This window comes from Aulonocara stuartgranti (assembly GCF_965226115.1).
Source record: "Aulonocara stuartgranti genome assembly, chromosome: 3".
NCBI lineage: Eukaryota > Metazoa > Chordata > Actinopteri > Cichliformes > Cichlidae > Aulonocara > Aulonocara stuartgranti.
Genome location: NC_138941.1, coordinates 3,496,733 through 3,523,936, shown reverse-complemented (window position 1 = coordinate 3,523,936; position 27,204 = coordinate 3,496,733). Strand labels below are relative to the sequence as shown.

The following is a 27,204-nucleotide window of genomic DNA, read 5'->3' as shown; positions in this document are numbered from 1 at the left end:
TATCCTCTTCATGTTTCCCGAGCCTCAGCAGTGGAAGCTACCATGGATAGAAAGACTATGACTCATCTTAAATCTCAAATCTTTGTCTCCAAAGAGCTGCTGATGTGTCCGATATGATCCACAAGCTTAAACTAGGATTATAAGTGTGTGCAGTGATGTGTGTGAAACCTCTGAGGACTCACACGTGTGTGCTTCAGCCCACACACACATATGAAGCACTGCGACCTCACACAGAAGTGTTTTACACATCCAACCTGAATCCTGATCATTTCTACAGTTTATTAAGTTCAGCTTCACCTGAACATCAGTGATGAAGCTGCTCTGACTCCATCACAGCTCACAGCTGTTGGAATGAGTCAAACAATGAAGAAGGTTCAGAAACAGCTGATGATTTTACAGAAACATGATGCAAACATGAAAATGGACACATGATTTTTTATTAACAGACACTGTTTATGTTTCACTGTGCATGACGTCATCAACACTGACACCAGGGGGCGCTCATCACCAGCCTGAGGAAGTGTGATAATGGGGGGAGACGCAGTGTTGTGTGTACTGCAGTCGGACAGAAGGAAAAACTTCCTCCTGAAAACATTTTCATCCTTCCCAAAAGTGTTTGAGTCAAATGTTACAAATATATAAATACAATAAAACACAGGGTCTTACATAAAATTAGTGATGTAGTTGTGCACTGAGCACCTTTCCAATGTTCCTTCCTCAGATGAGTCCAGCTGCTGAACACATTAACATCTGTATGTAAATGTAGCCGAGAACCAACCTGAGCACTGCTGGGAAAATACAAAGGCAACCATCAAAGTGCTGTATTATCTTATTTATGTTGAATGTTGACTTAGATCCACACCACGATTTATGAAACTATAGAACTAAAATAACAACAATCGTCTGCTTCTTTAAAATTTCTTTCATTACATCAAACCAGTGAAAACTGAGAAAAACAAAGAGCTGTTAGCATGTTCTGAGTAGGAACATGACTGAGGAGGAAGAAGTTTACAAGGAATCATTTAGAAGAGTTTCAAACATCAACTGATTGAATCCATGAATCTGAAAACGTGTTTGTGAGTGAAAGAGACAGACATGTACAGACTGAACTATCTGTTCAACAGTCAGAGTGTTTCTGTAACAGGAGACACTCTTTACACTCCACTCAGCACAGGGACACTGAGGAACCAGGAGGCCAGAGAAACCTAAACCCAGGATAAAGAGTTTGAGTGAATGTGGTGTTGAAGGTGTGGAGGTGGATCAGAGTGTCAGAGGAGACTCTGTAGAAGGACAGAGTGCCAGCAGGGCAGTCCACATACACTGCTGCTCTGTTAGAGACAGAGGAGGAGGAGGAGGAGGAGGAGGAGATGGATGTGTAGCTGTTATTGTGCCTGACAGACTGAGGACCATCACCAGAGCAGATCAGACTCCAGGACTGATCATTGTATCCAAACCAACAGTCATCACTGTCTCCTTTCCTTCTGATGCTTCTGTAACTCACTGATATATCAACGTTTCCTCTCCACTCGACCTCCCAGTAACAGCGACCAGTCAGACCATTTCTACACAGCAGCTGATAAACATCAAATCTGTCTGGATGATCAGGATATGACTGAACCTCCTCCACATGTGTCACCTTCCTGTTGTTGTCAGACAGTTGGAGCTTTGTGTTCACTGTGTTTGTGTCGATTGTGAGTTGACAGGAATCTGATGGAGAGAACAAACACAATCCAGCTGCAGTTATTGATCCATCATCTGTTCATTGATTGACACTTTGATGATGACTCCTGACATGATGAAGATGGTTGAATGTGTGCTGCTTTGTTTTCATGAATCCCATTAAAAACACACTTACACTTCCTCAGACCTGGTCTCAACCATCGGACTCCAGCAGGCTCCACCCTGAAAGGAGGAGGGGGGTCAGAGCAGCACAGTCAGCATGCACACATGGACATTACATGGCTCTCACACACACACTGTTACACACTGAGCTCAAAGCTCGGCTCCACTGTTTTATTCAAAGAAATCTACATTTATTTATCAGCACATTTAAAAACAGCTTGAGCCAAAGTGCTGCACAGAGTAGAGAGAAAATAGGAAACATACACAGTAATGACTATAAAGACTGGTCAGGATTGAAAGTGTGGAGCAGGGAAATTATTTTACTGCTATTGTTAAATAATTATCATCATTACCATTGCATTAAGAATAATATAATCTGCAGCATGGATATTGCATTCAGAGGTTTAAACAGTGTGTCTGTCAGAAAAGGCTAAAAGTCACAGGCTGACAGGAAATAGGCTTGCAGAGAGTTTGCAGAAGTGAAAGCAGTCTTAGGTTATTCTGAGCAGCGGGTTGGACGAGGCTATTTGAATTACTAGGTTATTCAAGTTGATCATTGCTCTAACAATGTAACAGATAGCTTTAAGAAGGCCTTAAGATGCTTATGCACACAGTTATTATGTTTAGTAGAGGTTCTTGATTAAAACATTTATTTAGTAGATGATATATCCATAGTTTCGGTTCGATTATTACATATACGAGAGTGGCTTCTGTCTCTCTGTCTGGTGAAAGGTCAGAAGTGCGAGAGGTGACATAGAGGCTGAGTGAGGTCAACACACACACACACACACTTTTAGTTAGATTTATTTAGAGGAGAGAGGTTAGTCATGTCTGGCTGTAAGTGCAAAATTGTCTCGGTAAAAGAGGAACCGTTCCTTGTTGTCTCGGCAAGAAAGAGGAACTGAAAGGTAGAAAGGAAGTGCCGGCCATGAAAATAGAAGATGATGTTCTTTCGAACTGTGTTAAAAGTCATTGTGGTGTTGATCTGATCTATATATAAAATGTATCTGTGACGCATGAAGGGGCGTCATTAATCAAACCCTGATGTTATAAAATAATTGTTTGTGCTTTTAGTAAGTCGAAGATCAATTGCTGTCTGCGTACAGAGTTGGCTTCCCACACGTGTGTATTCATTAAAATCATTGTTTGACCAAGATCTTCTGGACCATGGTTGTTTGTACTCTCCTTCCTCAATTTTTGAACCTTAACAAAAGCTACAGAGTACAAATGTGTTTCCAACCGGCTTTTAAAAATGTCCAGTGTTGGTGACGACCTGATGTGAAGGGCGACTGTTCCAGAGTTTGGCTGCAGCCATCGATAAAGCTCACCTCTGTTTTTACGTCTAGTTCTGGTCAGAAGCTGCTTATCTGCAGACCTGAGGGCTCCACTTGGATTCTTTTGTTAAAGAGAGATAAGATGGAGCCAATCCATTCACAGATTTAAAGACAACCAGATCTGGAAGTGGATTCTACCACGTACTGGTAACCAGTGGAAAAAGCTGGTGATGGGTCGTCTAGCACAGACCCACCGCTGGAACCAGACAATTGATGAGGGAGAGAACTGTGACAGCGCCGTTCCTTCACTTGACCTCAGTCGCTCTCGTCTGCTCCCTCGTAACACTGCTCTTTATTGAGCTTACATGAATATGCACAAGTTCATTATGACGTCTTACACAGGTATGAACAAAGAGTACCAGTCTGTGCATAGTGTGTGTGTGTGTGTGTGTGTGTGTGTCTGTGTGTGTGTGTCTGTGTGTGTGTGTGTGTGTGTGTGTGTGTGTTCCAGATGTGGCCCGCAGGACGATAGTTTTTGGCCCCACCTTAATATGAAAATGTAATGTTAGTTTGATAATGTATGACACTTTACAGTGTTGTGGGCGGAGCTGAATTAACCCACCAATCAGGGTGGGATATGGATCTCAGGGGACACCAGCCGGGCTTGATGCAAGCAGGGAAACATTTCTCAATGAGTCAAAGTTCCAGCAGCGTTGCCCTGGAGTGTTTCTTTCTTTCCTGTGCCTGGCTGGCTTCCTCCTTTCTATTGGGCAAACGCCGACATTCGCCCCAGCGCGCTGCGTTCACAACACTTCAAAAAAAGTTGTTTTTTTAAGTTGCTGCCCAGCGGGACATTATACGTATATAGATTTATACACACGTCAGTGGGATTTAAAGTTATTTTTCCACAGAGAGAGATCTCATATTAACTCTCACAGTGATGCGTAGGCGGCGGGATAAAAGAAAAGTCATGAACTCAATGCAGCCCAATTTAGTCTGCAGTCACATAGCGACACCTGTTCATCGGCAACAACAGTCCCCGGTAACCCGGACTAATTATAGGGTCGCACCGTAATTTGTGGCTCCATGTTTTTATTTGCATCACTGCGTTTGCATTGCAGCAAACATGAACATTACATATATTTCAATATAATGTAAAAGCAGTCAAAACAACTAACATCAGAAACAGCTGATGTTATTTGTTATATGTCACGGTGTCATTTCCGCTTCTTTCTCCTGTAACAACAGCCCGGCGCCGTGAGCAGTCGCCTTTTTTGCGCTCGCTATCCCTGCACTTTCTACCATCTGCAAACGCCACGGTGTTCGTGTCGTCATGAAAGACATGAACATCGAGCGTAAAAACAAAGGAGACTGCTACCGGCTTTTTATCTGCCGATCGCCGTGCTACGGTTGCAAGAAAAAGAAGCAGAAATGACGTTCTCTACGCGTTGAGACGTTCCCCGTCCGTCGGCTAAACGCTTGATTGAAACTTCAATGCGACAGTGACACCAAGTAGAATTATAAATGTCACATAGCCCCAAACATGTCTTTTTCAAAGCCTGCGGTGAAGAGAAAGGTTGGTGATGAGCACCGACAATTTCAGGAAAAGTGGGAAATGCAATATTTCTTTGTTGAGCACAGGGGCACCCCGACCTGTCTTATTTGCACAGAGAAAGTTGCGCTGCACAAGGAATACAATTTGAAACGTCATTACACAACTAGACATGCTGAGCTGGATGCAAAATACCAGGGAGACGAGAGAGCGAACCGGGTTGCCAGTCTTAAAACAGATCTACTGAGGCAGCAAGATTTCTCCAAGAAAGCAACCAAAGAGAATAATGCAGCAGTCGGAGCCACGTGGTTAGTGAGATGATTGCTAAAGCAGGGAAGCCATTCACAGAAGGTGGATTTGTCTAAAAGTGCATATTGCAGGCTGCAAATATAGTCTGTCCGGGAAAGAAAGGTCAGTTTAGCAACATCAGCCTTTCTGCCAACACCGCAGCAGATCGCATTTCTGACCTGTCAAGTGACATTTATGACCAACTGTGTGAGAAAGCCAAATGTTTCAGTGTATACTCAGTCGCTCTTGATGAGACCACAGACATCACCGACACTGCCCAGCTCCCAATGTATGTCCGTGGTGTTGATGACAGTTTTGAAGTGATGGAGGAGCTGCTCACAGTAATTCCAATGCATGGCCAGACCACCGCTCAGCAGATATTTACAAGCTGTGTGATGCCATTGAGAATGTTGGTTTGCCATGGAAGAGGTTTGTTGGAATAACAACAGATGGAGCGCCATCAATGACAGGGAGGAAACATGGACTGGTGGCACAAAACAAACTGGAAGAGGAAGGCGTGGAGGAGGCCATTGCTCTGCACTGCATCATCCATCAGCAGGTCCTTTGCAGCAAATGCCTGAAGTTTGACAATGTGATGTCTATTGTTGTGAAATGCATCAACCAAATCAGATCCAGGGGCTTAAAGCACCGAAGGTTCTGTGCTTTTTTAGAGGAAATGGAGTCAGAATATGGGGATGTGCTCGACTTCACTGAGGTACGTTGGCTCAGCAGGGGAAATGTATTAAAGAGACTTTTTGAGTTGAGAGCAGAAGTGAAGCCTTCATGGAGAAGGATGGAGTTAGTGTTCCTGTGCTAACTGATCCCAAATGGCTCATGGACTCAGCTTTTCTTGTTGATATGACACATGAGCTTAATGTACTGAACAAGACGTTACAAGGCCAGGGGCAACTTGTCAGTGCTGCCTATGACAACGTGAGAGCATTCTCCACAAAACTGGCGCTCTGGAAAGCTCAGCTCTCTCAGACAAACCTTTGCCATTTCCCAGCATGCAAGGCACTCGTGGATGCAGGCACACCATTCAGTGCTGACGAGTATGTTGATGTCATTTTGAGGCTACAGGAGGAATTTGATCACAGATTTGCTGACTTCAAGACACACAGAGCCACCTTTCACATTTTTGCGGACCCCTTCTCCTTTGATGTGCAAGATGCCCCTTCTGTGCTTCAAATGGAGCTCATTGAGCTGCAGTGCAACTCTGAACTCAAAGCAAAGTTCAGGGAGGTGAGTGGAAAAGCAGACAAGCTTGGACAATTTTTGAGAGACTTGAGCCCTAGTTTCCCTCGGCTTTCCCGAATGTTCAAGCGGACCATGTGCCTTTTTGGTAGCACATACTTGTGCCAAAAGCTTTTCTCCACTTTGAACTTCAATAAGTCCAAGTACAGGTCCAGACTTACGGATGATCATCTTCAAGACATACTGAGGGCCGCAACTGCTTCCTCCCTCAGGCCAAATCTGGCTCGGCTATGCGAGAGGAAACGCTGCCAGGTCTCTAGCAGCAAGGAGTAGGCAAGAGAAGCCATGTTCAGAAGAACAGTTCATTTTCTCCAGTGTTCCATTCATGTTCAGAAGAAGGTTATAGAACTGTTAATACAGACATTTCAATCTAAATACAGCAGATATAGAAGACTGAAAGAAAAACACAAGTTCACTGACTAAAAACATCTTATTATTATTTTATTTATGTATTACAGATTGATTTATTTTCTTATTAATTCTTAATTTGTTTATTTATTTTTCATATTTTGTGTTAAAAAATAAAAATAAAGAGATTTGAGAGGATTGGAATTTTTTTAACCATGCCTTTCTTGTGGAAAACCTAATGCGGCCATGCCTCACCCAGACTCTGCCTGCAGCAGCCCCCAGCTAAATTGAGTTTGAGACCCCTGTCCTACACCATAAATCAGTAAGAGAGGGTACGACCTCTCTCATGGCCCCAAGTGGTGTGTGCATGCCAGAGCACTCTGGAAGGCACACAGAGTCTTTACAGACTACTCAGGATCAAACCTCTATCATCATGCAATCGATTATACAACTCTAAGCATATATGAGTAAATATTTCTAAGCATAAATGACAATCAACAATATAAACCTTACAGCTGGTTTTAATGACAGAATTTATTTGTTTCTCAAACGAGAAAGAGCTATCGAGAAACACTCCTAAATCTTTAGTTCTGAACTTTTCCAGTGGGCCAAGGTCAACATTATCTGCTAATGCTAAATAGGCTGCCGTTATTAACTAATGCTAATTTGATGTGAATTAGCATTATGCACTAATGCTAACACTTTTTAACAATGTGAGTAGCTAATGCTAACACTATTTCCCTTAACTTTATAACATTGTGAACGGCTAATGCTAACACTCTTTTCCCTAGCATTACAACATCTGAGCTGCTAATGCTAAGTAGGACGCCATTAGCACCTACGTCCATCCATCCATCCATCCATTCGCTTCCGCTTATCCTTTTCAGGGTCGCGGGGGGCGCTGGAGCCTATCCCAGCTGTCATAGGGCGAAAGGCGGGGTACACCCTGGACAGGTCGCCAGTCTGTCGCAGGGCTAACACACAGGGACAGACAACCATTCACACTCACATTCACTCGCACATTCACACCTAGTGGCAATTTGGATTATCCAATTAACCTATCCCCACAAGCTGCATGTCTTTGGACGGTGGGAGGAAGCCGGAGTACCCGGAGGGAACCCACGCAAACACGGGGAGAACATGCAAACTCCACACAGAAAGACCCCGGCCTGATGGTGGAATTGAACTCAGGACCTTCTTGCTGTGCGGCAACAGTGCTAACCATCGTGCCACCGTGCTGCCCACCTACGTCTAATTTAAGGCAAATACGCATTAGAACCTAATGCTCATATCGTTTTCCTTTGCTTTATAGCAATGTGAGCAGCTACTGCTAAATAGCATTAGCTAATAACAGCAGTCTAATTTAATGCAAGTTAGCATCATTTGCATTATAACGATGTGAGGAGTTAATGCTAAGTATGCTGCCATTAGTGGCTAATTCTAATTAGGGGTGAATAATTATTACAAGCTAATGCTAATATCGTTTTCTCTTCCCTTTTAACAATGTGAGCAGCTAGTGCTAGGTAGGCTGAAGCTAGCAGCTAATGCTAAAGCTAAAGATAATTTGATGTGAATTAGCATTACATTAGTGAGGAGTTAATGCTAAGTAGACTGCCATTAGCAGGTAATGCTAATTTAAGGTTAATAGGAATTGGCATCTAATGCTAATACCATATTTTCTTGCTTTAACCCTTTAAAACTGGTCAGAGTGGGCACACTCCGTTTTGCGCAACTATTTTTAAATCCCGGTAGCACTGTAACCACGTGAGCTAGCGCAATAATTTTTTTTGCATATGAAACCTGAGGAGTTGTACTTACATCTTATGCCATCAGCTTGTCCTAGGTTACAGTTTCCTTCCACATATGCTTAGGACTCATATTGCTCTGCTGGAAATAGTTTATTTTGATGCATATGCTGTTATTTTGCAAATTTGCAGTATAATATTTATTTTCGTTTTTCCTGCAGTATATAAAAATTGGTGTATTTCAAAAATAAAACTATGAAGGCACTCAAAATAAATTTCCTGAGGTGGGAAACTATTTTGTGCAACTTTTTTGTATTTACAGTTTTGAGGGATAAGCCTCTTAAATTTCTCTAACTAGAAATATATGTTAAAAAAACAAAAACGATTTTCAATTTTTTTGTAGTTTATTGCACTTTTTTGCAATTTATGTAATTACTATGCACTTAATACATACATATTATTAAAATTTAGGCTGTAATGGTTGTATTGATGTATAAGCAACTTGAAATGCTCCCAAAAATGGCTCTACAGCAGGTAGAAATATAATATAAGCTCTGGCGGACTTGGTTCTATGGTAGGTCTTAAAGGGTTAAATCAATATCAGTAGCTAATCCGATTGCTCAGTCTGACGTCAGGTGAAGTCATTTTTATGCATTTAAGAGCTGTGTTGAATTCAACATTACAAACTGAACATTAGAACTATCCTCTTCTCCAGGATTTTCCTGATTTAACATTTCAATATGACATTTCCAGCGCTTTGTTTTCTCTGCTCACAGACAAAACAGATACACGCATGTATATACAGCCCACGTCCAGCTCTGCATGCACTCCTGCTCCATTTCTATAGAGAATAAACAACGTAACACAATCATTCTCCATTGTTTTCAACTCAACCAGCTGCATTTAATGAAGGAGTTTGAATTTACTTTACAACAGCTGCTGTTGTTTCCTGTCTGCATTCATGTTCTTAACTGTACTCCACACATTCTGAACTGGTGTACCGTAATTGTCGGGCTATAAGCCGCTACTTTTTGCACAAGCTTTGAGCCCTGCGGCTTTTAGTCAGGTGCGGCTTTTCTATGGATTGTCCATGAGCGGATTTGTTTTGTTTGTTCCGCTGTTGTACGGCACTACGTTGCCTGGCGGAAGGATCGGTGTTCAAGAGTGGTATGTTGGTCACATGTCCATCCGTCAGGCAACGTAGTGCAGTACGAGGTAGCGCGAAAAACAAACTTCAAAGTAGCGCTACCCGTTCAGCTGGAGGCCTGGATGATGAGCGGCGATAAACTTGCAAAAAGCAAGTTATGCCCAACTCCACCATTGGATTCTGACAGCGTGGAAAAGTGTGAAAACATCCACGATCACCAACAGATTTCGAAGGGCTGAATGCTGCATGATGGAGAGGAGGACACCGCCACGGCCCTTCTGAGGGTGTTCGACTCTGACACTGACAACGAGGATTTCTTTGGTTTTGAAAGTGACAACGAAGGAAAGAAGCTGAGAGTGGATGACGAAGCCACCCTGAGCCTGTTTGTTTCCGACACTGGAGAAGAGGACTTTGGTGGTTTTAGTGCGCAGGAAGATGGTGGTGAATGACTGACTTTTCTTCTTGTTAAAGCCGTGTCACTGCACCTGAGCCTAAAAGGTAGTCCGAATCAATTGTTCTGGTGTGCTGTAGGTTATTGTTATGTACTACATTTGTTACTCATTTATGAAGCACAGTACATGTTTTGTACTTGTAATTACCGGTACTTGTACATATACCTAAAAAGTTATGCAAATATGTACCCATAACTTGTTTTTCAAAATATTAATAAAAGGGGTGTGTCTCCAAACAGCCATCTCTTTCCTGACAATTCGCTTTGTGCATATTCTCTTACATATGATAAGTCAACATTGAAACACCTGCGGCTTTTAGTCAGGTGCGGCTAATGTATGTACAAAACAGGATTTTCCCCTGATTTTAGCTTGTGCGGCTAATATTCAGGTGCGCTCTGTAGTCTGGGAAATACGGTAGTTCTTCCTAAAGTACTGCAGTATTCCTGCCAGTACATCCTTTTAGTTTTCCTAACTGTTTCCTCTGATGCTCGTTGCTATTCTTTCCTCAATGCAAATTCATGCTAAGCTCCTTCATATCCATCCCTGTTTCTAAACCTGTAATAATTGCTTTAATGTGTCTTTGGCCTAATTATGAGTCTGTCCATATGTTTGTAGTTCCCCACTTGCTTTGGTTTCTTAGCTCTGATTCTCTCAAATTTATCCTTGAAATCATTTACTGGCATCTCTCCCTCTCACTCCCACTATCCCCAGAACACCAGAGTATTCATCTCCTGGTTTATCCTATGGCCTCTTTGCATTTTCTCCAATCATCCCTGTTTCTAGAGTCTCACCCCATCTGCAGGCAGTCCAAGAGAAACTGCCTCTGCCATTTTCTTCTTCTTAATCTTTGATTTTTCTCTTCACTTTCTCCATTGGGTCTTCTTAGACGCACTTTCCAGAAAGCAGCAACATTTTTTGTGCCCCATTTTTCAAATTGTGCATCTTACTTCAGCTTAATGTGTTTCCTGTTTTGTTTTTACACAGGTCATGTAAAAGAAATCCTACCAGAGACTCGACAAAGCTGAACTGAAAGACAGCACGGGCAATAACTCAGAGCAGCACAGAACTTAAGCTCATGGTCCATAGAAGCTGGGCTCTACAGGTGTACCAGGACAAGCTTAGTGTAAGTCCCTCGAAAAAGTTTCACTTGTGCTGTTTCGGTGTAAATTACTGGTTTGTTTGAACAATTTCATCAGCTGAACCATAAATACTCCAAAACAATTTCTTTGTGACTCAGTGTGATTTTTCATTTTGTAATATTAGCATGTCAAACTCTACATTCTCTACACAGATGAGAAATGAAGTGTATTTAATAATAAAAGTTATCTCTCAGAGACAAAGTCAGTGTCTCATTCAGGTCTGTATCTGAGTAGCCTCAGACACATGCAGTGCTCATATTTTCTGTTTTGTGTGTCACTCAGACCTCTTCCTGACAGGGGCAGCAATTTCATTTAAAGTCCCATTCACTGATACAGGCTGCTGGAGCTCCAACCAGGAGGGTACACACATGATCCAGGGAAAAAAATTATATATGGTCTCTTAGATAAATATTAAGAGGTCCTGTGTTTTACTAAAAAATCAAAGTAGTAAAACACAGGACCTTTGGGTTAGATATAAGGTGATTTGACAAATCATGTCTGTTGTAAATGAGTAAGCCATTTATCGACCTGACTCAGGTTTTAAATCATCATCAGAAAAGACTGAATCCTGACCTGAGAATTGTACACTTTGGACTCTCCACTGCAGAAAATAGAAGCTTCAGTCCTGAATCCTGCAGGTTGTTGTTACCCAGATCCAGCTCTGTCAGACGGGAGGACTGGGAGCTCAGGACTGAGGACAGAGCTTCACAGCTTCTGTCTGACAGGTTACAGCCACTCAGTCTGAAGAAAGGATGACAAGAAGACATGAAACACTTGTGTTAAAGTATATTCATGGTGCCATGAGGAGCTACTGCATTTACAATATTTCAACACTGTTTCAGGACATGCTGGAATCCTTATTGCCTCATGTTACAAAAGACAAATGTGGCAGTTTAGTGTGATTTGGATGGATTCATTAAAAAAACAAAACATAAACACTGTTAATTTTTTCCAAATGAAATTGATTAAATGATGTTAATTGATGAAAAAAAAAATCGATATTGCTTGATCTGACCTCAGCGTTTCCAGTTTGCAGTATTGACTCTTCATCCCAGCAGACAGAAGCTTCACTCCTGAATCCTGCAGGTTGTTGTTACCCAGGTCCAGCTCTGTCAGATGGGAGGACTGGGAGCTCAGGACTGAGGACAGAGCTTCACAGCTTCTGTCTGACAGGTTACAGCCACTCAGTCTGAAATCAAGGTGGAAGGGAGACAAGATCAACCAAACAAATCAGAGCTTTATTGCTTTTTTGTTGTTTTTAAGCAGAAATCAGTGAGGTGCTGGTAGATTCTGTTCTTTTGGTTTATTACCCAACAACACACACATACACTAATATTTGTGACTTTTGTAATAGTAGCATTTACAATGCAAAGCAACAGCGATCACAGATTGAAGGGGCCTGAATAAAACTACAATGCAGTGATTTTTAAGATGACCTGTTCTTCCAATTTCCAACAACAGATTTCTCCAACCTTACAGTTAAAAATAATTCTTTATCTCATACTGAATCTTGGTGCACCTCCCCCCAGTTTATTAAAATGAAGAGGTACTGAAGTTGCTGTAAGTGATGTGTGATGCCACTGATTTCCTTTCTGATCCAATACAAAGTAAAATTCAGGCTGGTATCTGCGATACTGATGAAAACTATTCCTTCAGAATCAATACAAGACATCATAAGAAAATATGATGTTTTGTATAACATAAAAAGCCTGAATTTTAAAATATTCAGTTAATAATCAAAAACAGATGTGACTGAAAATAATAAAACTGAGAAACATTTTATGGCCATTCGATCCTTTTACAACCATTGCAAGAGCTTGGTTGGCATAGCCGGCAATACGTTGGATAGTAATAAGTCCGGTGGGTGATGGGCTCCACCAGGGCTGCCCTTTGTCACCGATTCTGTTCATAAATTTTATGTTTAAAGGCTGTATCAAAAGTTCATTCAAGTTACAATATTGTGGTCAAAAGTTCTCCTTTTTTCTTTTATACTATACAACTACGCTGGCTCGTGGTTTTAGGACATGGATCTGTCATGGAAGAAATCTATGACCACTTTTAATCAACATTTTAAAAATAAACATGATCACAGATTTACTCACAGAGCCTTGTTGGAGGCTTTGACCACTGGCAGCAGCCTCAGAAGAGCCTTCTCTGAAGCAGAGTATTTCTTCAGGTCAAACACATCCAGATCTTCTTCTGATGACAGTAAGATGAAGACCAGAGCTGACCACTGAGCAGGAGACAGTTCATCTGTGGAGAGACTTCCTGATCTCAGGGACTGTTGGATCTCCTCCACTAGAGAACGATCATTCAGTTCATTCAGACAGTGGATCAGATTGATGCTTTTCTCTGCAGACAGATTCTCACTGAGCTTCTTCTTGATGTACTGGACTGTTTCCTGATTGGTCTGTGAGCTACTTCCTGTCTGTGTCAGCAGACCTCGTAGGAGAGTCTGATTGGTCTGCAGTGAAAGACCCAGGAGGAAGCGGAGGAACAAGTCCAGGTGTCCATTTGGACTCTGTAAGGCCTTGTTCACAGCACTCTGGTGGAGAGATTGAAGTTTTAGTTTGTTAAATAGTTTAGACCATGTAGAGGTTGTTTGTTGTTGTTTGAAGGATACAAAAAAAAACAACAACAGCAATAGAATAATATTAAACACAAAGTGAACCCGTCATCCTTCATTAAATAGGTTCTTTTAGATGTTAAGGAGGAATTGACTTAACCAGGCTGGCGGAGAATGAAGACAACCGGACACCTGCGGCAGATGGGGAATCAGTGAACTTTTATTGAGACAGAGACAACCTCTCAACACAGCTCACATCAGGAGATTCCCAATATTTGCTGTGAGGATGGGTATATATTCTCTAAAACTTACAGGAGGGGGTTGTGAGGAAAGTGCTGCATTAGCAGAAAAACAACTCCATAAAAGGAAATCGGCCTTGGGTGTTCTAGTCTCTTCGCTTGCAGATATCTTGCACCTGCAGGATGAGGCGATCGCTTCTTATCGCTCTCAAGGCCAAAGTCGTGAGCACATTTTTATTACACAGTTGCACAGTAACTTTAAAGCTGAACAATATTTAAAGCTGAATAATGTTTGATCAGATTATATTTTCTTCAAATCCCCCTTTTGACCCATCTTAAATGGGTCAACACACAAAAATAAGTAACATTCAAAGGAACACAGAGACGTGTCGAAGCCTGGCTCGAAAAACTCCTCGGGTCTTATCATTTGTCTTTATCTGTCATTGCAGATGAGGAGAAAAGAGTCCAGGCACCACCCTGCCCAGGGGTCGGCTGCAAGCAGTCTCGGTTCCCGACGAAAGCAGTAACAGCTGTCCTGCACACAAGGATACAACGAGTCAGTGCAACCAGGGTAGTGACACAAAATTAACAGTTCCTGTAACTCAGCAACCAAAAAGCATAAGTAATGATAAAAATGTGGAGAGTACAGAGTATACTATAATAATGAGAGATATAAACGTGAAAATGTGAAAGAATAAATCAACCGTAAAATAAACCCAGAACGGTAACTGCTAAGGACATTCAAAAGTGAATATGGTAAAACGTGAGGAAGGGGTGTGGAAAAAAACAATTTATATCCAGTGGTGGGAGTACACATTCGCTCAGGCTTAAGTCCGGAGACCCTGAGAACATCGCTTAACCCTCGCAACCCGACCAGACACAGTTCAACCAGATATATCCTTCAAGAGGAAGTGGGTGAGGGAAACAATTAATAACAAGCCTAATACAAAACTCCACAGAGAAACAACCATTCTAGAAGCATTTAAACAAGAGAAAGACGATAATGTTCGTCACCCTCACGATCAGAGTTTTCATCATCCGTTGGCGAGGAGGTCAAGGCCAGATCCTTTAGGGTAAAAATTAAGCCTGAAAGATCCGGTTTTTTTGCTATTCTGAGCATATTTTGGTTTCTCCAGTGCAAAGCCTGACCCCTAGAGTGCTTGGACCAATCGAGGTCCGTTTCTGACACTAAACTGGACCACTTCCACTGATGCCAACCTCCCAGGGTTATATACCACACTGAGGAGGAGAGATGTACTGCAAGGTTAAAAAGATCCCCCCCTTGGTCTTTGGTGACGGGAGTGACTGGGAAGCTAGCGAAATCTATTTCGACTACCCAACTTTTATTGTTGGGGACACAGAGAGTAATCATTCTAGTCGTACTTGGGGTACAGGAGGTAACCGTGTCTCGTTTCTTTCTAAATGGATTGGGCGTGGGCAAAACTGGAGAGGAAGTGGTGGGCAAGACCCTAGGGGCTACATTTGTCAGATTGGGACTGTCAGAAAGGGGCGAAGCTTTTGAACTTGAAGGTGTCAGAAGTGTCGGGGGCCCTTCACAGATCAGGATTATGCCAATGGGAATGAGACCCAGGGCCAGGAAGCAAACAAAGACGCAACATCTTTGCCTGCCTGTCATTTCAGGGGGAAAGGGCCAAGACATGTTTACTTAGCTTGGATGTCTTCTAATAGAGGATGATGGGGCAGAGAAAGGTGGTCCAGTTCCCCCCACCTCGCCAAGGGCGTGTTCTAGGAGTTAAAGAGCAACAAAAAGTATCAGTGACACAACTTTAAATGAGCTTTCAGCGGTTAAAACTATTGCAATGTAAATGTAAATCTTAAAAACTCAAGCCAATATAAAAGCAAAGTCATAAAAGATGTTAAAAATAGAAAAATAAAAATGTTTAGTTCAGTATGAAGAACACCCCCTTTTGTAACCAGCCGGCTTGTAGGTTGAGTTTTGGCTCCCTCAAGTGGTTGGTGATGCTGTTGCAGCTCCTTCTGACAGGTCCTTCTGCACCTCTCTCAAGGTTCTTCCTGGTTCGGTGGCAGCAGCGCACTGTGTGTAATGAAACCAGGTGTCACCTTTCCCTTCGAGCCTGACAGCGTGGGAGGTCCGCTCTGTTATGCGGTAAGGGCCTGTCCAGCGAGGCTCAGCCCACTTTCTCTTTGTGACTTTCAGGAGGACGTAGTCCATTCCAGGTGTAGCCGCCTCTTTCAGCTCTTGCTGGTTTCTTTCAGCGACCTGTGAGGAATACTGGGCAACAAAACTGCGGAGCATGTTATAATATGTCCTCGGATCGAGGTCTGAATCAGCTTCATCCGACATTAACAGGCGAGAGGAGGGGCCAGGAAAAGGCCTGCCATGCTCCAACTCAAATGGAGTGTAACCAGAGGTTTGATTTACTGAGCATCTTATGGACATTAATGCAAGAGGCAATGCCTTAACCCAATCTAATTTGGTCTGTGCACAGATTTTAGCCAATTTAGTTTTTAGAGTTTGATTCATCCTTTCCACTTTCCCCTGGGATTGGGGGTGGTAAACTGAGCCAAACTTATGTTTCAAACCTAATGCGGCTTCAACCCTCTGCAGATCGTGGTTCCTGAAATGTGAACCATTGTCCGACCTTATGACCTCGGGAAACCCATGCTGTGGTATATAATGATTAATCAGACACTTCACCACAGTTCTACTGTTTTCACTTGCTGTCGGCCAGGCTTCTGGCCAACCTGAAAATGCATCCACAGCCACCAGCAGGTACCTGTAACTACCTACTCTGTCCACCATGTCTGTGTAATCAATGATTATTTCTTTCCCTGGGCAAAGTGGGATGGGGAAGTACCCTGCTATTGGCTTGAAGGCGGGCTTGATTCCAAATTGGTTGCACTCCTTACAGGTTTTAACCATGTATTTTGTCATGTCTTTTAGATAAGGGTGCCACCAGGCGGCTAAGTTCCTCATCATTTGTGCAGGTCCCACATGCCCCACTCCATGTGCCTCTTCCATTGCTGTCTGTCTGACCCCTGGCGGTAGAATGGGCCTTCCATCTGGGCCACGCCAAACATCTGTGTTTGTGGCCCCTCTTGTTACCCATAATGATTTTTCCTGGGGGCTGGCTTTGTCCTGTAACTCTCTGATTGTGGCTAGGCCTAGTTGTATGGGTGGTCTTTCTGGAGGGGGTGTGGCTTCTGGGTCCATTACCATAATCAGGGAGGGTAAGTAACCAGCTGTCTGCTTAGCTACTAAGTCGGCCTGTTTGTTACCTAATGCCACTAAGTCCAATCCGGCACTGTGTCCTTTGCATTTTACCACTGCCACCTTAACAGGTAACAACAGTGCTTCCGCTAATTCCCTCATTTCTATCTCATGTTTAATAGGCTTTCCGCTGGCTGTCAAAAAACCAGCTCTTAGCCACTGCTTGAGCTCCACATGCACTGCTCCCACAGCATAAGCTGAATCACTGTATATATTCACTTTCTGTCCCTTTCCCATCCTTAAGGCTTCAATCACCGCTCTCAGTTCAGCTCTCTGTGCAGACTGTTGTCCTGTCAACTGCTCTGCTTTCACTGTTTTCCATCTCATGTCTGTCTGTTCCACTATTGCCCATGCAGCCTTCAACATTCCACTTTCAGTTCTGAAACAACATCCATCTGTGAACCAATCTTTTTCTGCATCCATTAGAGGTTCTGCCTGCAAATCTGGCCTGATTTTCTCCTGTACCTGCACAACCTCTTCACACATATGTGGTTCCCCTGATCCCATGTGATCAGCCATGTTTATGCCTTCATGTGAGTAGGTGATGTGTGGTGCTTCCAAAATGGTACTGAGGCGTCTCTGCCTGAGTGAAGTGAGTGTGAAGGCCTGTGAGGAGACGTAGGCCACCACACTGTGTGATGTCAAAATTTTTAGTGGGTGGTTCATCACTATGTGTGCTGTTTTCTGAATGATTTTTGCAAGTCCAGAAACGTGTTGTGTGCACGGTGGGTGGCGTTTTTCAGTGTTGTCAAGCATTACGCTTACATATGTCAACACTTTTCTCTCTCCCCCTTTTTTCTGGAACAGGATACCATTGATATGGGTTCCAGTTCCAGAAACATCAAGATGAAAAGGCAAAGCATAATCTGGCACAGCAAGGTCAGAGGCGACAGAAAGGTGTTGTTTTAACTTTATAAACGCCTGTTCTGTTTCTGTAGTCCATGAGAGGGGAGCAGAGAGGTTTCTCATGCCTTGTTCATTTACCAAAACGCGCAAAGGGGAAGTAAGGCCAACATAGTCTGGGACATAGGTCCTGCTGTAACCAGTCAGGCCCAAAAATGACAACATGTCTTTTACAGTTAGAGGTTTTGGATGGTGCAAAATGGAGTTCCTGTGTTCTGGGGACAAGGAAATACCGGACTGTGAGACCATGCGGCCTAGAAAAGAAACCTGTTTTCTTGCAATCTGTAGTTTGTTTTTGCTCACTTTAAAACCTGTGTTGGCCAGGTGGTGAAGTACCACTCTGGTGGCCTCCAAACAGATGTCAGCCGTGGGGGCAGACAGCAAAAGGTCATCCACATATTGTATTAACATACAGTCAGATGGTAGTGGGCTGGTTTGTAAAAGTTCTTTCAAACACTGATTAAACAGTCCTGGGGAGAGGGCAAATCCCTGTGGTAAGCGAGTGTAACGCCATTGTCGGCCTCTAAATGTAAATGAGAAAATGTCACGCAGTGACTCACGAAGTGGGAGGCAGAAGAAGGCATTAGCCAAGTCAATGCAGGTGAACCAGGCATGAGATGGTGGGAGGTTGGTCAAGGCAACATAAGGATTAGGCACAGGCAAAGTAGGAGTGCCAAGTAAGGCATTAATCCTTCTCAAATCATGTGCCATTCTGAACTTCCCCGTGCCTTTTTTCTCAACGGGTAGGATGGGCGTGTTCCACTTAGAGCAGGAGGGCTCCAAGACACCGGCAGTGACCAAACCAGAAATTGTTTCTGCAATCCCAGCCTCAGCCTCCGGTCTGTGTGGGTACTGAGGCTGCCACAAAGGGGTAGCAGATGACAGTTGAAAAGAGACTGGCTCCACATCAACTAAACCTACATCTGTGGGTCCAAGGGACCACAAACAATCTGGAAGAGAGTCGAGTAAAGGCGCAGCATCACAGTGGTCTGTGTGTTCTCTTCCATGTGACCCGCTGACCACTCCATGTTGCAGTGTTGAGGAATTAAAGCAATCATTTAAAATTTGGTATGTCTTGGTAGATGGAGAAAACAAAACCTGTGGGAGTTTTGTAGGTGTCCAGTCAGTGGCCGCAAGGGAACGTTTAACCATTCCACCCAGCTCCTTAGCCTGGTGTCCAGGATGTAAGGCCAGTGACACATGGGGAGCTGCCTCATCAGACATCATGTACCACTGTAATTGATCTGTTGTAAAAGTAACCGCTGCTGCCACTCCCTCCGGTGCCGCAAAAATGCACGACATGTTCAGAGACCAAGCCCGCCCCTCACACTGCTTTTGGAACATGTGCTGGTACCAGGTGGTGTCATGCCTGTCATAAAACAGTGTAACATGAGGTGGGTCAGGGGGAGGGACATAAGGATGTAGGAGTGAGAGCCACGGCCGCCATTGCTGAAAAGCAGTCCAAACTCCTGGTTCAGCAGGTGTTTCAACTTCCAATAATGCCCAGTAGATGTCAGCAGAGTCCGCCAAACAGGAGGAGGGTTGCAGCAGAAACTGACCACCTCCCTCTGGCCCATCAGAGCAGGGAAGTACAACCCCAGTAGGGAGAGTCACAGTTAGGCCTTGTGAAGAGCAGAGTATTGTGGCTCCTAATTTAATCAACAAGTCTCTTCCCAGTAAATTCACAGGCGCCTGTTTTGAACAAACATAGCTGTGTAACAAGGTCTGATCTCCAACCGTTGTGGGGAGGGGCACGGTGTAAGGCAGAGTTTTAGGTTCCCCAGATATGCCCACCACTGTAATCACTCTGTCAGTAAGTCTTTCACGAGCAACATCCTTAATGGTGGAGTACGTAGCTCCAGTGTCCACTAAAAAGCTGCTTCTTCTTCTATCTACAGTTATGGACAGCATAGGGTCCGCCGTTGTCCCTTCACCGTCCTGGGCAGTCTGTGGGGTGTCCTATAGCTGGGGACCACCCTCGTAGTACTCCCACCCCATCACAGGCATCTGTGGGGCCGGGGGCACTTCAACTAAAGCACCACGAGGTCCACCTCTGTGGCCAGGATGCTGATAGGGCCCACCACGGGCTCCCCTGCCTCTTCCAGCAGCCGGGTTCAAAGGGCACGCTTTAGCCCAGTGTCCAGGTTGTCCACACCGGAAACAAACATACATTTGGCCTCCCCTACCACCTCCCATCTGACCCCTTCCCCTGAAACCACCTCTGTTTCCTCCAAATGGGGAACCTCTCTGCCCATAAGGGGCCGGGGAGTGATAAGCACCATACTGGGGGGGCTGTGGATCAGTTGGCCATGGGTTCGGATACAAATCAGGGGCAACTGGACCAGGAGGGGGAGCCGCAGCGGCCACAAGCTGCTTTTTAGGCTTGTCACCTTTTCCACCCAGGTCGTTTTTAGCTTTCTGCAGCTGAACCTTCAACAGTTGCAACTGTAAATCTTCTACGCTCTCCGCTTTATCATCAGACTTAATCTGCACTTTGTTAAGATTAAAAATCAAATGTTTCTTCCAGATTGCAAAGTCACAGTCCTGCAAATCAGGATTATCCTCCATTTTCTGGCTTACTGACTCCGGAATGCCCCTCAGCACCGCCCTTCTAAACCACATGCTCTGTGAACAAGTCCTACTGGGGTGATGACCTGTATGGTTCACCCAGTCTTCAACAGCCTGATTTAGATAATGGGTGGGATTTTGCTTTCCCTCCCATTTAAATTTCTGTAAGGTGCCTTGATTTTTGGGTGGGAATTGTTTGCGCAGGGCCGGTCCAATAAACCTCAAGGCCTGCATTAGTGGCACCTCGTTCTCATGCATGGTAGTACCCGCATTTTGTTCCAGGTCCGCTGCCTGAGATCGGGATGTGCACCTAGTTATAATAGCTCTAAAATCTCCCAGTGCGAGGTCCTGTCCAGCTGTGTATTTATCCAAACCAGCCAACCAGGCATTCCCTCCCTCCGTTATGTCAGGGAGTTTGTCCACTAGGGCCTGGACATCTCCGAATGAATAAGGTTGATACACTGGTCTACGTTGCGCTTTAGTCTGGACCAGGGGAAATATGCCTGGAGGCTGAGGCACAGGGCCCTTAGATCTAGTCTGATATCCTAAACTGGGAGGGGTAGAGGGGGGTGTATTGTTAAGGTCACTGAGTTCATCATCAGTATCCTCAGTTTCTTCCCCGCCTGGTGGGGTAGCAGTGTCAGCAAAAACGTGGGCTAAACTCATCTGTGTTTCCGGATCCTGACGGCCCACCAAAGACATGGTAACTGTGACATTTGGTGAAGTGCCAGGCTCAGTTTTTGCAGTAGCGGTCAGATCTCCTTTAACAGCGACAGGAGTGCTGGCAAAGGGGTTGGACCGGGAAAGAGGGGCTGACGCAACACGATTATTCACCTGGACCACTGACCTATGTTCATTTAAGCAGCTGCGTAATGCTGCTTCTTGATCAGTTAATTGTTGTTCAGTGGGTTCCTGTCTGTTCATTCGAACCGCAAATGGTGCGCTCGCAGGGGGGTCAGTTAGGCCCTCAGATCCGGTTCCAAAACAATGGGACATAGAAGAGGGGGCTCTACTACTAGCTGAGGATGTCGCCGACAGAGAGGAGCTTCCTGGGCAAAAATGCTTGGTATCTATGGGAGTTGGAGCTACGGGCGGTTCTTCTCCAATAGTCATTATTCCACCAGAGATATTAAGTACCGGATATATGCCTGCTGAGGGAGGAGTTGAGGCAGAATAGGGAGGTGGCTGAGACCTATTTTTCTTCATGTGTGGTTTTGCAGTTTCCCATAAACACACCCAGTGATTAAATTTAGCTTTGCGGCCTGCGTGCTTATCTGCTTCCTTTCTGTGTCTCACCCCGCTCATCACACCTGCACCTGCTGCTGCTGAGTTGGCTTCTTCCTCTTTCTCTTTTGCCTGCATAGCCTTATTCTGCCAAATTATTCCCCAGTTACCACTACTCCCCTCGTCCTTTCCCTTTTCTTTCATTAACCTTTCAGCTGTTTTCCTCAATGACTCTTTCTGCTTTTTTGCTTCTTTAGGCTGGTGTGTGGAGTTGATGACTGTCTCAACACATGTTAATTGTTCTCCCAATGTGCTAAGAATAACACCGGGACCCCAACCATCATCATTAGTTTCTCGATCTAATTCTCCATCCATTTTACTGTCAATGGAGGAGTGTTCTTTTATTGATTTTAAAGGAGAATTTGGGCCAGCTGGGTTTCTGCCTCTGTTAGGCACTAACAGCTGGGGCGCTGCTTTAAAGGTGAGTCAGCACTGAAATATCCCTTCAGGTGTTACCAAGCTTCTACCAAACCGGAGTCTGGCGGGTAACCTTGCCTAGAGCTTCCTGATAGGGGTGCTAGTTGGTTGTCACCTTGTTCACACGTCTCATTCACACTTCATACATTACCTGCAGTCACTCATTACCCTCCTTATGTATGTAATAAATGTGTAAAAAAAATTCTATGTGTGGTGTATTATTTTAACCAAAAGAGGAACCTAGTTCCTTTAATTGTGTAATCTGTGAACAACGGAGAACCAAACTGTCCTGCCCAGTGTTCCACAGCAAGCATTCAGCGTGTATTTATGTGTGTCCAATATCAAACAGAACATCAAAACATTTAAAACACTAAAATCATCGGGGTTTTAAGAAGAGATCCGTTTTCTCCTATTGATCAAAGGGACCCCTCCTTTGGACTCCAACCAGTACTTCTCCTTTTTAAGTTTTAGAGGATCTTTTCTAATAAAGTCCTCTGGGCCTTCCTAACCCTTCTGTAGTTTAGAGAATATTACTAAAAAATATTCTCAAGGCCTTTAACCTTTTAATTTGTTTAGAAAGGCGTTACTAATAAACCCTTTCAAGGTCCCAGACCTGCACTGAGGTATGTATCCGACACCGGAGAGCAACCCGTCGGCTGCAACCGTGGTCAGACCTCAGTTCACTCTTATCTTTATTCACTTATTCACTTATTTCTTATTCACTTATCTCTTATTCACTTATTTCTTATTCACTTGTCTGATTCTCAACAAGCCTTAAGTAAGCCAGACAATTTTGGTTATGAATTACTAGGAGTTTGGACACTAAGTATTTTTATAATGTTCAATATAGCAGAAATAAAAGGTCTGCTTACCTTGTTTTTGTGTGCACACAGCTTTTGTCCAAACTCCGTTCACTCAGACCACGGCCGAAGTCCTCCCATCCGTTCCAGTTGACCTGGAGCGGATCCTGTTCGTGACGCCAATTGAAGGATACAAAAAAAACAACAGCAGCAATAGAATAATATTAAACACAAAGTGAACCCGTCATCCTTCATTAAATAGGTTCTTTTAGATGTTAAGGAGGAATTGACTTAACCAGGCTGGCGGAGAATGAAGACAACCGGACACCTGCGGCAGATGGGGAATCAGTGAACTTTTATTGAGACAGAGACAACCTCTCAACACAGCTCACATCAGGAGATTCCCAATATTTGCTGTGAGGATGGGTATATATTCTCTAAAACTTACAGGAGGGGGTTGTGAGGAAAGTGCTGCATTAGCAGAAAAACAACTCCATAAAAGGAAATCGGCCTTGGGTGTTCTAGTCTCTTCGCTTGCAGATATCTTGCACCTGCAGGATGAGGCGATCGCTTCTTATCGCTCTCAAGGCCAAAGTCGTGAGCACATTTTTATTACACAGTTGCACAGTAACTTTAAAGCTGAACAATATTTAAAGCTGAATAATGTTTGATCAGATTATATTTTCTTCATGTTCCAGCAGATTGAGTCCAGAGTTGATGAAGGTCAGATGGACATGAAGAGCAGCCAGAAACTCCTGAACACTCAGATGGATGAAGCAGAACACCTTGTTCTGGTACAGTCCGCTCTCCTCTTTAAAGATCTGTGTGAACACTCCTGAGTACACTGAGGCTGCTCTGATATCGATGCCACACTCTGTCAGGTCTGATTCATAGAAGATCAGGTTTCCTTTCTGCAGCTGATCAAAAGCCAGTTTTCCCAGAGACTCCATCATCTTCCTGCTCTCTGGACTCCAGTGTGGATCTGTCTCAGCTCCTCCATCATACTTGACCTTCTTCACTTTGGCCTGAACCACCAGGAAGTGGATGTACATCTCAGTCAGGGTGTTGGGCAGCTGTCCTCCCTCTCTGGTTTCCAGCACATCCTCCAGAACTGTAGCAGTGATCCAGCAGAAGACTGGGATGTGGCACATGATGTGGAGGCTTCGTGATGTCTTGATGTGGGAGATGATCCTGCTGGCCTGCTTCTTATCTCTGAATCTCTTCCTGAAGTACTCCTCCTTCTGTGGGTCAGTGAACCCTCTGACCTCTGTCACCATGCCAACACAGTCAGGAGGGATCTGATTGGCTGCTGCAGGTCGTGTGGTTATCCAGAGGCGAGCAGAGGGAAGCAGTTTCCCCCTGATGAGGTTTATCAGCAGCACATCCACTGAGGTGGACTTTCTAGGGTCAGTTAGGATTGTAGTTTTGTGGAAGTCCAGAGGAAGTCGACACTCATCCAGACCATCAAAGATGAACACAACCTGGAAGTCTTCAAAGCTGCAGATTCCTGCTTCTTTGGTTTCAGTAAAGAAGTGATGAACAAGTCCCACCAAGCTGAACTTTTCCTCTTTCAGCACATTCAGCTCTCTGAAAGTGAATGGAAATATGAACTGGATGTCCTGGTTGGCTTTGTCTTCAGCCCAGTCCAGGCTGTATTTCTGTGTTAAGACTGTTTTCCCAATGCCAGCCACTCCCTTTGTCAGCACTGTTCTGATTGGTTCATCTCTTCCAGGTGAGGCTTTAAAGATGTCTTCTTGTCTGATGGTTGTTTCTGGTCTGTCTGGTTTCCTGGATGCTGTTTCAATCTGTCTGACCTCATGTTCATCATTGACCTCTGCAGTCCCTCCCTCTGTGATGTAGAGCTCTGTGTAGATCTGATTCAGGAGGGTTGGGTTTCCTGCTTTAGCGATGCCCTCAAACACACACTGGAACTTCTTCTTCAGCTTAGACTTAAGGTTACGATGACAAACTGCAGCTTGAAGTTCTGAATGAGAAGAAAAATAAACACTCAATTCCAAAAAGAACTAATCTTTAAAACATGTTGCTCCATCTTCCATCTCTGGAAAATGTTCATTTATCCAGCAGCTTAAATCTTTAGATAAATCCTCTTACGTCTCTGCAGATGGTCAGCCAGCTCCTCCTGCTTCATTCTCCTCAGGAAGTCCACTGTGATCTTCACAAATGCCTCTCTGCTGCTGCTCCTCTGACTCTCTAAGCATTCTGGGTAATCTGGACTCAGAACCTTCTGGATCTTCTTCAGCTCGTTCTTCACAAAAGTGATGATGTTGTCCTCCAGCAGCTGGAACAGAATATTTATGAATGAGCCAATCAGACTGAAATCATGGAGCCAAACATCAGATCCATGTTGGACACACTGACGATCCACTGGTCTACAAAGAGCAGCATGGAGATGACTGTGAACAGAACAGATGTAACAGTAGTTGTTGTACATGTACAGACCATAAATATGGAGTCCAGCTGTGTTTGATGCTGCTGGGCAGACTGACCACTGGGAACCTCTGAGCTCTGCTGCTCCACTCTGTGGAGGAACCATGAAGGATTAGATCAACACAGGATAAAGATCCAGGAGTTTCTGCTCAAATAACTTCATCTGAATCAAGTCTGTCAAGTTTTAAACTCTCAGATTGTGAACATATCAGTAATTTTCAGTCTGTTTTCATGGACGTCCTTTCAGTGGTGATGTCAGGGATGATTTTGAAGAAGCTCATCAAACTGAACCATCAGCAGATCACTGCTCCAAAACCAGAACATGATCCGAGTCTCCCTCCACCACCAGAACACCAGCTTTACTAACGTGGTAGATCAGTGTAGTACAGATCAATAACTGATGAGTCATTTGATCAAAATCACTGAGTGCTTCACGTCTGACCCTCTGATGCTTCTGTAGACATTTTGCATATTTAATGAATGTCTGACAGTTTTACATTCATTCTATGAACACAGTGGAAATGTTGTGTTATAGTCTCCATGTTGTTTCCAGCATCATAAATTCTTCAGTTCAGAAAATTAGATTCTTTCTTCACAGCTGAAAAACAACAACATTTATTCTCTATTGAAATCTGCATCGTCCACTCCAAAGGTCACAATCTGAAGGTAACATCTGGTTTTGTTCCCTGTGGTTAACTCTGAGCATCAGTATGGTGGGATTTATCCACTACATCCACACCACTGTGGTTCAGTGTTGTCCTGATGGAGTAACAGCAGCCAGTATGATCCAGGCTTTAGCTGCTGGGTCTCTGTGTGACCTCTCAGACTGTTTAACAGATCAGACACAAAGAGAATCAGAGCAGCTCTGTTCTTTAAAGACAAACATGAACCCACTCAGGTCACACTTTCCCCACAGATATGAGCATCACTGTCCTCAAACAGCAAATGACCAAGTCGAACATTTGGATCTTTTCTCTTTCATTGTTTTCTTTTTAATGAATCTTTGTAACAATCTGAGGATGTTTCAGGTCATATTTATCCAGGAAACACAAACATGTAACGGAGTCATCACAGCTCTCTGACCTCGTTGCTCCAGGTTCACCACTGAAGTTTGGAGGGTCACCTTTGGAACAGTCACTCCTCACAGACGGACAGCTGGACCCTGCAGACTGTGACCTCTGACCTCTGCAGACACAAACATGATTGAAGCAGCTGTGATCACACAGACTGCAGATAATGCAGCTGTTTCCTGTCAGTAACATCCTCTTAGATTAGAGTTCAGCTTTTTACAGGAAAACTGGACAAAACTGATTTTTGTTACAAACTCATTTTCATTTCCTCTCAGCTCACAAACACAGTCAGACAATCAACCAGAGTCAACACTGATTATAATGTCAGTGCAGAATTATTTCTGTTACTCAGTGAGTTCAGCTCTCTGACCTCGTTGCTCCAGGTTCATCACTGAAGTCTGGATTTAGAGGTTTGGACCGGTCACTCCTCACAGACGGACAGCTGGACCCTGCAGACTCTGCTCTGTCCTCCTCTTCCTCCATCATCGTCTTCAGTCAGTCTGAGAGGTAAACCACAAACACTCAGTGAGTTCACATTAACAGGAGGAACTGAGTTACAGTCGCTGACCTCTGACCTGTCATGTAACATAGAAACCAGGTCAATATGTCTGTAGG

The 27,204-nt window shown here is 44.0% G+C and overlaps 1 protein-coding gene and 1 long non-coding RNA gene across 2 annotated transcripts; one reads left to right on the top strand and one right to left on the bottom strand.

Moving 5' to 3' along the window:
- Nucleotides 1–269: 269 nt before the first annotated feature.
- Nucleotides 270–27,165, bottom strand: LOC309702398 (protein NLRC3-like). The gene is made up of 10 exons (XM_082527115.1): nucleotides 26,960–27,165; nucleotides 26,603–26,704; nucleotides 25,532–25,610; nucleotides 25,184–25,370; nucleotides 23,763–25,055; nucleotides 13,144–13,648; nucleotides 12,057–12,230; nucleotides 11,615–11,782; nucleotides 1,856–1,902; nucleotides 270–1,707 (listed from the first exon to the last, which is right to left on the bottom strand). The coding sequence occupies exons 1-10, from the start codon at nucleotides 27,073–27,075 to the stop codon at nucleotides 1,166–1,168; spliced, it is 3,213 nt and encodes a 1,070-aa protein (XP_082383241.1). The 5' UTR covers nucleotides 27,076–27,165; the 3' UTR covers nucleotides 270–1,165.
- Nucleotides 14,388–15,455, top strand: LOC309702433. Its single transcript, XR_014275469.1, has 2 exons — nucleotides 14,388–14,898; nucleotides 15,244–15,455. It is a non-coding gene; the product is annotated as an uncharacterized lncRNA (long non-coding RNA).
- Nucleotides 27,166–27,204: the final 39 nt, after the last annotated feature.

What these genes read in the sequence shown, in the direction of transcription:
- LOC309702398 (XM_082527115.1), bottom strand. Translation starts at nt 27,075, where the DNA reads ATGATGGAGGAAGAGGAGGACAGAGCAGAGTCTGCAGGGTCCAGCTGT. An exon ending in GATGAACCTGGAGCAACGAG is followed by an intron (nt 26,705 to 26,959) that starts GTCAGAGAGCTG and finishes TTGTGTCTGCAG; the next exon opens with AGGTCAGAGGTCACAGTCTG. An exon ending in CCAAAGTGTACAATTCTCAG is followed by an intron (nt 1,903 to 11,614) that starts GTCAGGATTCAG and finishes TCCTCCTTTCAG; the next exon opens with GGTGGAGCCTGCTGGAGTCC.